Source organism: Athene noctua, chromosome 4 (assembly GCF_965140245.1).
Source record: "Athene noctua chromosome 4, bAthNoc1.hap1.1, whole genome shotgun sequence".
NCBI classification, from domain to species: Eukaryota; Metazoa; Chordata; class Aves; order Strigiformes; family Strigidae; genus Athene; species Athene noctua.
Window position 1 is genome coordinate 34,086,535 of NC_134040.1, and position 12,311 is coordinate 34,098,845.

At 42.3% G+C, this 12,311-nt stretch overlaps 1 protein-coding gene across 9 annotated transcripts in view; it reads left to right on the forward strand.

The window, feature by feature from the left end:
* Positions 1-12,311, forward strand: part of AFF1 (ALF transcription elongation factor 1) — a 102,349-nt gene that overhangs the window by 65,283 nt on the left and 24,755 nt on the right. For 5 of the 9 annotated variants that reach the window (XR_012633560.1, XM_074904956.1, XM_074904950.1 and 2 more), the window contains exons 5-10: positions 1,565-1,651; positions 2,444-2,480; positions 2,857-2,908; positions 8,613-8,667; positions 8,799-8,836; positions 10,192-10,366. Coding sequence is in view for 8 of the 9 variants with exons in the window: in XM_074904956.1 (XP_074761057.1) it covers positions 1,565-1,651; positions 2,444-2,480; positions 2,857-2,908; positions 8,613-8,667; positions 8,799-8,836; positions 10,192-10,366 (444 nt within the window). In the remaining variant the exon portion in view is untranslated. The remainder of the gene's footprint in view (positions 1-1,564; positions 1,652-2,443; positions 2,481-2,856; positions 2,909-8,612; positions 8,668-8,798; positions 8,837-10,191; positions 10,367-12,311) is intronic. The other 4 variants (XM_074904952.1, XM_074904955.1, XM_074904958.1 and 1 more) reach the window with 3 other exon arrangements.

Consider the following 12,311-nt stretch of genomic DNA (forward strand, 5'->3'; position numbering starts at 1 on the left):
TCTTGCACAGAAGCCCCCATAGATCACTTGTATCCCTGCTTCTAGAGGCAAAGGTAGCCATGTGGTTCCATTCCCTGTAAATCTTTGCATTTCCTGTTATTCCTAATAGATACAGAACCCAGGGCCACTTCTGAACTTCCATACCTGTGCCTTGATGAAAAAATGGCACTTGTAAATTATGACGTGGTAGAGATTTTCACACTTCAGTCTGTTTGCTGCCAAAAGTACAAAAATGTACTTTGCACTGACACATTCCTCACTGGTTTCTTTTAAGCCCCTGAGCAAACTGTGTGTGGTGCATGCTTGTCATGAGACACATTGGGCATGAACATAATTCCCGACTTTCTGAGCTGCGCCAAGTGCCGGTATTGTGTTACTCTGCCTGCTGCTTTCTTTGGGAAGTTGGCAGGGAATGGTTGTGATGACAGCCCCTCCAGATGGGGATGGTGGGTGCACACTCAGTACAGAGCTCATCTTGGGCTAGGGGGAAAGTCCTGAGATAACTGTTCCTGGGTGAGGGTGGCAGGCCATGCAAATTCTCTTCTTGAAGCAGCTATAGTCTGCTCTTCAGGTTTTAAAACTTGGGGATCAGGAGCCAAGAAAAGTCTGTCTTGTGCAGTTCTGGAAAGGTAGTTCTGAATTTCTGAGCCCAAACTTCCCCAAAGGACCTGTGTATATTAACCCCACTTTAAAGTCTTTTTGCGTATGTTCAGGACAAAGATCCTTGCCTATGCTAGGCTTTTTGTGTGTGTTTTTTGCAGTGCAAGCCAAGGCTTTAGCACACTCGTCTAGGCCTAGCTGTAGAGCCAGAGGAGGCAGGCTGGAAGTTGATCTTGCCTGCTGAGCCCTGTCCTGTGGCTGTGGGGTTCATGCTCTGCTTTCATCTGGACCATGGCTGAGCCCAAGAAGCTGGTACCTGGTAGTGATGATGGGTGAGAGTAAGGACAGGGGAACAGGGCAGAAGGATTCCTGAAGCCATAGCTCATAGGGCGGTCTGTTTCTTTGGTTTGAAACTACGTCCCAGAGCTGTATGTCAAAGACATCTTGGTTGGTCAGAGCAGAAGCTGATGTTCTGGGCAGAACAGCACAGGGAACGGCTGGCAGTCAGAGCTCTCTGGCTGACCTCCTTGAGTTACGAAAAGCCTTTTGCAGTGCTGTTGCTGTAAGGGGATATAAGAACTTCTGTAACAGGAAAGTCCTGTGCTTTGCAAAACCCCAGGACTACTCATGTATGGGTTTTATTTACTTTTCCCTTTTAACTGTGATAGCTGTAAGGCTGAGGCCTAATCCTGCAAACACAGTAAGTACTTAACTCTTTACGAGCTTCACTGAGATTGCCGTTACTCAGGCAGTGGAAGTATGCTTGCAGAGAAGGAACAAGTCCTCACCGTGGTCTGGCTGCTGCACTCAAAGGAGGGCTTCTTGCTGCAGTACTCTCTCTTGGGTTTACACCTGGATCGACAAGGACTTCTTTGGTAGATCCATATGAATCTCTTAAGCGTGAAACTTCACCTGTGTGTATCGGCAAAAATATTGTAAGCCGCTTCTCTCAATCTCTTTCCAGGAAATGACTCGCTCATGGCCACCTCCCCTGACAGGTATTCATACGCCTAGTACAGCAGAGCCTTCCAAATTTCCTTTCCCAACAGAGGTAAAACACGCTCGTTTTGCCAGGGCTTTTGATAAACTAGAAGAGAGCTTTTTGGCTCTTGCATGTGGCTTCATCTTAATTTTATCCCCCTTCACAGATAAAGGCTGTTAGGAAAGGTTATCTTTAGACAAAGTCAGATAAATTAAAGCACGGTGGATCTTGAGTTGTATTAATGGCTGCTTGCAATGCATTGTTTTACTGAGAATTGGATCAGATTGTGCATCTGAGTAATCATTTTTGACTGGGCTATATGGTAGCCTAATTATCTTTCCACTTTTTTTTTTTTATTTTTTTAAGCAAGCTTTATATTTTTACAGTTGTAAGATGTTTGAGCCGAGGGGGGGGGTGTTGTGTGTGTGAATGAGTAATGTTTCAGTGACTTACATATTTGTTATAATCGTGGGCTTCAAATGTGGCTGCTTTTCAGAAACTTTTTAAGCATCTCATCTCTGTTGCAGCACAAACTATGCTTGTTAACAAAAATATTTGCTGTGTTAAACAAGAATTTTGCAGCTCTTACAAATTTTTTTGAAATACTTCTTCAAAAATGCACATACCACTACTGTGCTGGCAACACCTTTTTGGTGGCAGTAGCATGCACCATTTCTGTCCATGCTAAGCTACATCAGGACAGTTTAGACTATTGGACACTTCAGAGTCATGCTTTGACAAGTTATTCAAAGTATTTATTACAGTAAGTAACACATGGAAAACAAATTATTGCTATGCTGCTCTGAAGAGAGAGAGTTGATTTATTTTATTCTGAATTTGTACTTTGTCCTTCCTTTCTAGGAATCACAGCCTGTTGGATCTGTAGCACAGAATCAGAGTAAGTAGAAATCCAAAGGCAACACGCTCTTATGTGTGTATGGACAGACAGTTTTGTGTTGTGTGTTACACGTTGAGGAGAACATCAAGGGCTTATGTTAAGGAGCACAATTTCCTGTGCTTTGTTGAGCAGTGATGAATTTAGAAAACGCTTTAACAGATTGTATACAGTCCTAACTTAGAAATTAAGGCAGCAGTTCAGCAGAGAACAGACAGTATTTCATTAGGAAACCCTATTTGTAGTGATGAATAATCTCAATAGCAAATAATTACATAATGGAAGAAAGTGAATTTCTAATCTGATGTTCAGAGACCACAGGGTAAAATACTATATAAGTAAGGGAAATAAAACCAACCGATTCATTTTTGATTTACAGAACAGTATGATGCACCTGCAAAAACATTGCCTAGTTCTCAACCAAGAACATCGTAAGTAACCAGACTCAGTTCCCATCTCTACCGTGCAGTTACTTAAAAGAACCAGGAATGAATTAAAATTCGGTTTACTTGATGATTCTGAAGATGAAGGTTTTCGCAGTCTGATTTTTCTCAGAATGTTTCAATGCAGGGAATTTGCACCACCAGAAATGTTATGTTTTGTGGTTATGTCAACTGTGTTAAAAACAAAACAAAACTGAAGAAAAAAACCCCCAGCTATTAATGTACCAGATTGAAGGGGCTTTTTTCTCTTTTAATCTGTGGCTACTTAACATCTTGTCACACGTAGTGCTATTCAAACTACTAATAATGCATTCAACTGATGTAAATTCTAAGGAATTACAAACTGAATCTGATTTATTCTGCATATCTTTTTGAAGCCTGTGAGAGCTAGTGAAGCTACAGCTATGGAAACTCTGAAAACTAGGGGTGAGATTTTAAAGCAGTCATATGGTATAACTTTCTGCAGTTGCCCAAGGAAAAGTTTTCGAAAAGTGTTGTCTTTATTTTAAAACAAAAAAGAACTTTTCATGTGGACTTTCTAAAAAAACCCCAAATTATATTCTGATAATGTTGTCTAATTGCAAAGTGGGGTGAAGAAATTTCTATAGCTTCTTTTAATAGTGTGTGTATATATATTTCTACTTCATATATTTCTTCTTTTCCCTGTTGTGTTGTGTTTTCTCTCAGAAGAAAGCCTCTTAGAATTTGAGTCTCTGTGTAAGATGTTGATGTACAATTGTTACAGAAATTTTACAAGGCTAGGAAGGAGTGCCAAACAATAAATGAATCAGTTCAATAGAAAATTTTAAATTGGTGGATACAGTAACTTGATACTGTCCTTGTAGGTGAAAGTGATTATCTATTAATGAGGTTAATGACAGAAATTGCTTGAAAGTAGTTTTGTGGGGACTGACATGAGTCTTTCAGTATTAACCTGGCCAGATGGCAGCATTGGTATGTTCTGGGCCCTGAGTAACAAATAGAAGTTTTTCCATGTCTGGAAGGCCATGTACAAGGCAGTTGCCAAACCATTAAATGCCTGTTGGTTCATTTGAAATAAAAAGATCTCATCTTACCCCATGATATGTTGTTTCATGGAAGGCTGCAAACTACAGACTACAAAGCATACTCCACTTGTTTTCCTTATTCTTATCATCAACAATTTAATTTAAAAAAACCCCTAAAATTGGACTAGTTAGAAGTAAGAGGAAGAATATATCTCCATCTTGGTTGAGACTGTAGAATTTTGTGTTCAAGCTCTGTAAGACTTATAAAACAACCCTTTTCATACTGTTCCAGCATCATGCAGAGGAGCTCTCACTGGCTGGGCGTGTGGGCTAGTGTCTTGCTGAACAGGCAGCTACTCTACTCCCTTAATCCATTCTTTATTTTAACTCTCCTTCTTCCATGCCAGCTTGCTCGTCCTGAACAATTTCTGGAAATTTTAATTGCACTATTAAAAATACTAGTTTCAACTGCTCCAGCCTCTGCCTTCCTCCTCAGCTCCCCTACAGCCATCATCTTTATTTCAACTCTTCTCAGCGGCTTGTCGGATTCCCTCTAGCACTTTAGTCAGTTTTCCAGGTGGCAGAGAAGAGACTCTTACTGTTGACAAAAATCTGAAAGTACTCCTTTCTTAGCCCAAAGGTCCAGAATTGTAAATTTGGCACAGTATGTAGCTCTGTCCTTAGCCAACATTCCCTCTCTGCTCGGCGTCCTTGCGGGCACTTCAGAGGGCCATGTCCCATCTGCCAGAGACATGTGTACCCATAGTCGGTGAAGGCAGTTGAAGCAGGAGGAACAGGGTGGCTTAGGTTTCTGTCTAAAATGGAATCAAGTGAGATTTGCCCAAGGACTTCCTCTACATCCTTCCCTTGACCTGATGCATTGCTTCTTTTTTTAATTTTTTTTTTTCTTTTTAAAATTTTTTTCTTCTTTTCTTTTTTCTTTTTTCTCTTTTCTTTTTTCTCTTTTCTTTTTTCTCTTTTCTTTTTTCTCTTTTCTTTTTTCTCTTTTCTTTTTTCTCTTTTCTTTTTTCTCTTTTCTTTTTTCTCTTTTCTTTTTTCTCTTTTCTTTTTTCTCTTTTCTTTTTTCTCTTTTCTTTTTTCTCTTTTCTTTTTTCTCTTTTCTTTTTTCTCTTTTTTCTCTTTTCTTTTTTCTCTTTTCTTTTTTCTCTTTTCTTTTTTCTCTTTTCTCTTTTCTCTTTTCTCTTTTCTCTTTTCTCTTTTCTCTTTTCTCTTTTCCCTCTCCCCTCTCCCCTCTCCCCTCTCCCCTCTCCCCTCTCCCCTCTCCCCTCTCCCCTCTCCCCTCTCCCCTCTCCCCTCTCCCCTCTCCCCTCTCCCCTCTCCCCTCTCCCCTCTCCCCTCTCCCCTCTCCCCTCTCCCCTCTCCCCTCTCCCCTCTCCCCTCTCCCCTCTCCCCTCTCCCCTCTCCCCTCTCCCCTCTCCCCTCTCCCCTCTCCCCTCTCCCCTCTCCCCTCTCCCCTCTCCCCTCTCCCCTCTCCCCTCTCCCCTCTCCCCTCTCCCCTCTCCCCTCTCCCCTCTCCCCCCTCCCCCCTCCCCCCTCCGTTTTTGTTTTCACAACAGGGCTTGCTTTCTCTGCAGTTGAATGTGCACGTGACTGACTGAAAATTCAGCTGCCTAGAGGAGCTTGCATTACAAAATGTAGCTGGCTGAAAACAAACTGCGATTGTGCTGCTTAATTAGAAGTTGAAATCCCAGTGCATCTGTGTGCCCGAATTAAGCATTCAGCTTTACAGAGCGTGCAAGGGTTTCCCAGATGGCTTTCATTCTTGAATACAGTACCAAAGTTAGCACCTGGCTGTGCTGGAATGGAAGTAGCCTTTCTTTCAAAAGGGGACATGCCAAGCTCATTCTCAGTGATGCATCCTTAACCCGGCTGGCAGAGGGGCCAGCCTGTTCCTTCACTGGGGTAGTTTGGCAAGCAATATTAATTTTAGTGCTGCTTCGCTTGCTAAAAGAGCTCTTTTTAAGTAGCTTTACAGGGAGATTGAGGATGTGTATATAAGCTGAAAATGAACAGGTCCTGCAAATGAAAACTTGGCATCTATTAACTCCTGAGCTAATTAAAGCATTAAAATTATTAAAGGAGATTTATTGTCTTTTAACTAGGCTATTGAACAATTTGTTGAAACCCTGTTTGGGGGAAACTGGCTTTGTCTTTCCTGGCAGAAGTTTGCCTCATTTAAAGTTTTACTGTTCTTCCTTCATCCAAATAGAATTTCAGTAGTTGCAATGTTCTTTTATGGTGTTGCATTTTATTTACCAGCAAGCTCAGGAAAAAAAAGGCAGTCCTTGTTACGACAAACAGTTAAATCAGATTAAAAAGATCTAGGTAGTGTTTCCTTGCAGTATCCTCTTACCTCTAAAGCAAATACATCTGTAGGCCACAATTCTTAGAGCAAAACAGAACAAAAAACCCAAACCACTTTCAGAACTTTTTAGCATGCCTGGTAGATTGTTCATTTTCACTTTTGGTGGACTACTTTCCCTAATGGGTTGGAAAAAACCCTAATTAGTTGAGATGCCAGTAGACATTTGGTGAAACTGCCCAGAAGTGTGGAGAGTGGCTCTGTTGTTGCTATTCTTCTTTTTTCCTTTCTGTATCTCAGTGGACTGGCCATGACCTTCAGCTCTAGCCCACCTGTAGAGTTGTGGTGTGCAGGATGGCTGCACAGTGCGTGCCATTTGCCTTCTGTAGGAAATTCAGTGGCCATGTTTTGCAAGGTGGTTTCTCATAGCATTTCCCTTCAGTGTTTACTCTAAAAGAAGAGGCAAGAGGTGATTTCCACCGAGAAGGTGTGTAAGCAAATGAGGGAATGGAGGCTAGGAGATTGAGAAGGATAGTCACAGGGGACTGGCAAAGTCAAAATGGCCAAACAAAGCAAGCATGTAGGTCTTTGTGAGCATAATCAGACAGAGGTCTTGTGCACTGAGAGCCTCTTCTCAATCATCGAGAGGTACTCGGGGACTGTGGGGTTAGTACCTCTGCAGGAGGTATAATCCATTCAGGAGAGGCTGGCTCTGTACTGGTAGGCACAGGAGACCTTTAGAGATTCTTCATGTTGTCCTGCTCTGTGGGCAAGAGCAGATTAGTCATTTCTGGCTTGTGGCATTGTTCATTGGGAGACCATGGCCAGATTCAGCAGCAAACATGGTCCTATTTCAATGCAAGTATGTCTGTGCGTGTCAACTGTTTTGGTATGAGTGTAAAATAACTTGTCTACTTAGTGGGGATAGTGTTTAAATAAGGGAATCGCTTTTTTTATTCAAGGTTTTTACTCCTCAGATTGCTCAGGCTCATTAGAGGTGACCCACAGAGCTGTAAATCTTTTTTCATTTTACTCCTAATTTGACATGATGTCTTGAAAGAGTGTGAAGGTTTGTGTAGTTTTCCTAACAAGCATCAGGAACACAAACCTCCCCCCTTTTCCAGGTGATGTGATTCACTGGGGATCTTTCCTATTTGTTTTTCTTGCTATTAGATGTGTTGTTGTGAGGGCTTGGAGCCTTGTTTTGCTTATTTGGGCATAAAAAATTTTTCTCACAGGGAGCCCTTAGTTTCAAAGGAGGTTGAAATAAGCAAGAGTTTTGACATGATTGATTAAAATCCCTGTCTCTGTTCCCAAACTTTTTATCCTGTTTTTGGAATGACACTTGTGTAATTCTCTGGGTTGAGGAGTTGGTCTCCAGCCAGTTTCAAGATGTGAATCACTATGCTTTTGAATAGCAAGAGTTTTGCCTGTCTGTTTTCCAGCTGCTTTTGGGATACCTGCATGATTGCCCAAGAGGGCGATGACAATCTGGGAGAACTTTGGGTCCCTCCCCACAAATCCTTCCCTTCCAGCCTTTTGAGGACCTCGGTAATGCATTGAAATTTCAAGCAGTAGTTACCATTTGCAGGCAGAGGAGTAAATTGTGCTTTTGGAAGCTTGTAGAGGCAGCCTCCTCTCTTCTCTAGCAATAGTAAAAGAGGGTTCGTGCCTCCCTGCTTGTAAACTGCTTTGAGTACCTGAACTGCTCAGTGTTACAGTTACCACTAGGTGTGCAGGAGCACAAGGTTCATTGTGTAGAGAAGAGATAGGAGACAGGCTTGACCTTGGCATTTACTTATGTGTGTGTGACAGGAGACTTTGATAGAAAAAAAAAAGCCCCAGTGACAAAAGAAATACTCACTGCCCCTGAGAGCAGAGAGCACGAGCATGCCCAGCTTCTGGTGCAGAGACAATGCTTTTTGCCCCTTGGGGAGCCCGTGGGGGCTAACGGGGTGCTGGTCTCTTGCTCTACAAGGGCCAGACTTCTTCCATCCCACCCTGCTGTGTTAGTGTGCCAGGTAACCTTTGTTGGCTGTGTTGTGAGTGTGTTAGGTAATCTGCTGAGGAGCAGTCCCCTCACAGGACTTTGTTGTCTGTAGATGGCAGCCAGGGACACTGACCACCATTTCAAAACATCCTGAGATCAATTGGAAAGCCCAGTGACATGTCCAGGTTGTGTGTTCTCATTTTATCACTCATTTAGGTAACAACAGGGTTTAGTATATAGAGTATGCTGAACGTTCAAAAAGGATGTGGGAGGTTGATTCATTTTGGCAAGCGCAAACCGTGTCTTTTTCAGTGTCTGCTGCTTGAAACTGTGTCTACCTTGGCTGATATTTATCTTCTGGTTGCCTTTCAGAACGCTCCAGGACGACCTGCAGCTCAGTGATAGCGAAGAGAGTGGTGACGACCAAGTCAGTTTTAGATGTTCTATACACTAGGAACACAGACATCCCTTTAAATCATCACGACTTGTGGCATTGTTTTGAGTTCCTTAAGTTAACCTTTCCTCCCCCTCTCCTCTTTGTTTTTGTGAACAAAACAGGTTGCTGAAAAGCCACCTTCTTCACTTGCTCCTCCAAGGTACAGGTTTGTTCCCAAACTACTAGCTAGACCAAATAAGGAGAAAAACAAAACTACTTTTTATATACGGGGTAGATGGGTAAAGGTTCCTGGTTTTTCTTGTTAGAAACCAAAGCCTGTATCTAACTGCCTGAAGCTGCTGTTGAAAACTGGCTTTAGTTATGTGGGGTTTTACTGAAAGCTCCAATCAGAAATTAATAATCCAGGCGTGCTGGGTTTGGCCTAGGAACCAGAATCATATTTCTCCAACTGTTCCCTTCTTTTCTGCTCTTTCCCTCCACAAGTGTATATGCAGATCACACTGGAGCTGATGGGATTTTCAGTTGTTGTAGTGATGGGTGGGTGTGAGTCCAGTTTTAGTTCAGAAGGAAGCGCAAAACAGCCAAGTGGGTGAAGGTTAGGTAGACTCGCTGAGGTTATTTCAGCTGATTGTAAGCAGTTCCTGCCATGTATTGCTAGTCAGAAGCAATATTCAAGGTAGACTGCACAGCCACGTGCTGACATTAGAGGAAGAAAGGTGATGAAGAAGCCTGTAATATTTCCTATAGGAGAGCACTGACATACATTTTTGGCTTGATATCTGTAATCTTCAAGCAGAGGGTCTATAAAGTCAGGCTTGCAGAAGGACACACCAGTTCTCATGAACTTCATCCCCGCAAGCTTTTGAAATAGAGTGTTCTCATGATATCAGTCTCGATCAGCGAGGAACCTGCCTCCAAATCATGCAAATGTATTGATACTGATGTCAGAAACATTTATTGAAGTTAAAAAATGAACATTTTGATTTCATAAGCCCATTTCAAAGTGAAAAGAAGTTGTGCATAAAAGTCATGGCTCTCCTTCAGTTCCATCCCCTCCCATTGTCGGGGCTGGAGGAAAACATTTTTGAGTTGGGGAGGGTGTTGCAAAAAGTGCTGCTGCTTCCATTAATGAAACAGTTAAGGCACCCTGACCAGGTAACACAGACAAAGAAGCGAAAAGGGGGAGAATACAGAAAGATAAACCATCCTGGGATATATGTTTCTATCTTGTTAGCCTTTATTGGAAATTTTTCTTTTGAGGGTTGGGGCTTTCAGAAAAGGACTTGACAGTTTCAGTTATTTTTTTAAACTTTGGTTGGCTAAATGCAGCTTCATATTGCAGCAGTGATGTCCTGCTTGAGGTATTTGTTTGGTTGGATTTTCAGAGGTTTTTCTTATTCCAGTGCTTTATCTTCTGAGTATGGCAATGTATTCCTTTGGCCTTCTCCCCTCTCTTCTCAGTGCCAAAACATGGGGTTTCAGTTTTATTTTTGAATCCTGCCATGTCAATAGAATAAGTAAGTAACCTTCACTCGTGGTGCTTTCTAACTTTAGCTCATGGTGGCCTTGCAGTGCCCTACAATCCCAGCCCAAGAGCGTGGCATCAGCACATTCCAGCAGCCCAGAGTCAGGGAGCACCAGTGACTCAGACAGCTCTTCAGACTCGGAGACGGAGAGCAACTCCAGTGACAGTGAAGCAAAAGACCCTTCGAGAGCGTCAGCACCTGAGGTGAATGCAAATCAAATGCAGAAACTGCTTAATACAGCCTCTTGCCTCAGACTCTCTGCTGTCTGAATGCCATCAGGACAGGAGACCTGAAATACTGTCCTTGTTCAGGGGTCCCTTGACATCTTTGCTGGATCATGAGACGTTTGTTGCCCTTTGCTTCCTTTCTAGAGTTTGCCTCTTAAATAACCGTTAGTAACAGCATAGTTAGACTCTTACATGACTAACCTGTAAGTGTTGCCCCTTTTCCTTTGGCATCAGTGTCTATTACTCCTGGAGGAATTACTGCTTTCCCTGGCAAGACACAAGCAAGGTGCAGATGAGATGCATGACTTGTTTGGGGTGTTTGGGGCCCACCTCCACCCGTGCAGCTTTTCTGGGTGCTGAGGCTATGGGCTGCTTCAGGATGAGATCAGTTTCCTGATACATAAAGAGGAGCTGCTGCCTCCCTGCAGCTCGTGTGTAAGTGGCAGATTAAGCTTTTCCCAGATTGCAGCTGAAGTGATCAGACCTGCAGGAAGGACTAGAATGTGCTTAGATTTGCTTCTGCTGAATTTGGCTTGGATAGTGCTGCACTGGCATTTCTGAGGCTTTTACTGGGAAAAAACCAGACAAACAATTTGGTGCCTTAAACTTGCATAATTGAGACCATGCATTTTTTAAAAATCTCCTGCAGAAGTGCTCATGTCCCACCGTTTCAAGCAGTTCCTCCAGTTTGCAAAACATTCTCAGGCCAGGGGGAAGCTCGCTGTTATATCCTGTGAACCACAGCTGATGTAAACCAGTCTGCTGACAGTTTTGATGTACTCTCTCGCAAAGCCCAGAAGTCTTGTACTTTATTTCTGCCTGCTTCCCCTAGTCCCAGCTTTCCTGTCTTTTACCTTAGAAGCACATCAACAGGGAGAATTTGATGTGCAGAAAACAAGCTTTGAGAAGGCATATCTTTTCATCTCACATCTAATACACTTCACCCTCTAGCAGTTCAGACTTTGCCCTCTGCAATGGGGGTGTCTTTGGAAGGAAACAGATGTTACTCTTCTCCTCTTTTACCAAATCCTGTCTAGTTTGTCCTGAAAATACTAGACTGTAAGTTTGTTCTCACTCTAGTGAAGTCCTGGCTATTTGCCATTGATGATTTTATTCTTTTTCATTCAACAAACTGTTCATCCATGGTGCTTAAGGAGTAGGTTAGTGCACATGGCCTATTAGTTTATAGTCAGTTTGTAACATGCAGAGGCACAGACTTTAAGACCTATAGGCAATAGTTACTTTTTTTTAAAAAAAAAAGTATCTTACTATTCTTTGTGTTCAGAAAACCTAATGAAAACCTGTATTAGATCACAAACAAGATAAGTGATAGTAGAAGGAGTAGAAAAGGATCAGAGTATATCAAAGGATCTGATAGCTACCTACATTATAAACCAAAGTTTTTGGCCATGTTTTTATAGTGTTTGACACCAAAAAATATGCCATTCAGTGCTTCAACGGCTACTAAGTTAAAATTCTAATGAAAATAATGCCGATCTGTGTTATCTGAAAAGTATAATGGAATTTGTGGTTTAATTTTACTTACAAACCCATGGTAAAACCAAATTCTGTTTGTTAAACTGGATTTCTAGATTGACTCAAATACAGTTGAAGACGTGTCCTGTTTATCCACATATTCTGTAGCGGGTTGAGTCTGAATAGAGAAGAAATCGTGGCAGAAAGGATTCATTAGTCTTGGAAAAAACTTTCACATACTAGGCTTCCTCTTTTGGGGGAAGAGTTATGGTGGTTCTCGGAAGTGAGAGTTGTGACTGGGGAGAATCAGTGAGGGTGGAAGTGTAGCTGTGCTCAGATGGTGCCCAAGTAGTGAGTTACACATTGGAGTGGTGCTGACATATGATACTTTCAGAATGGATCCCAGAGAGTCATGGCCCTGATTTGCAGCTTCTGTTGTCTGATT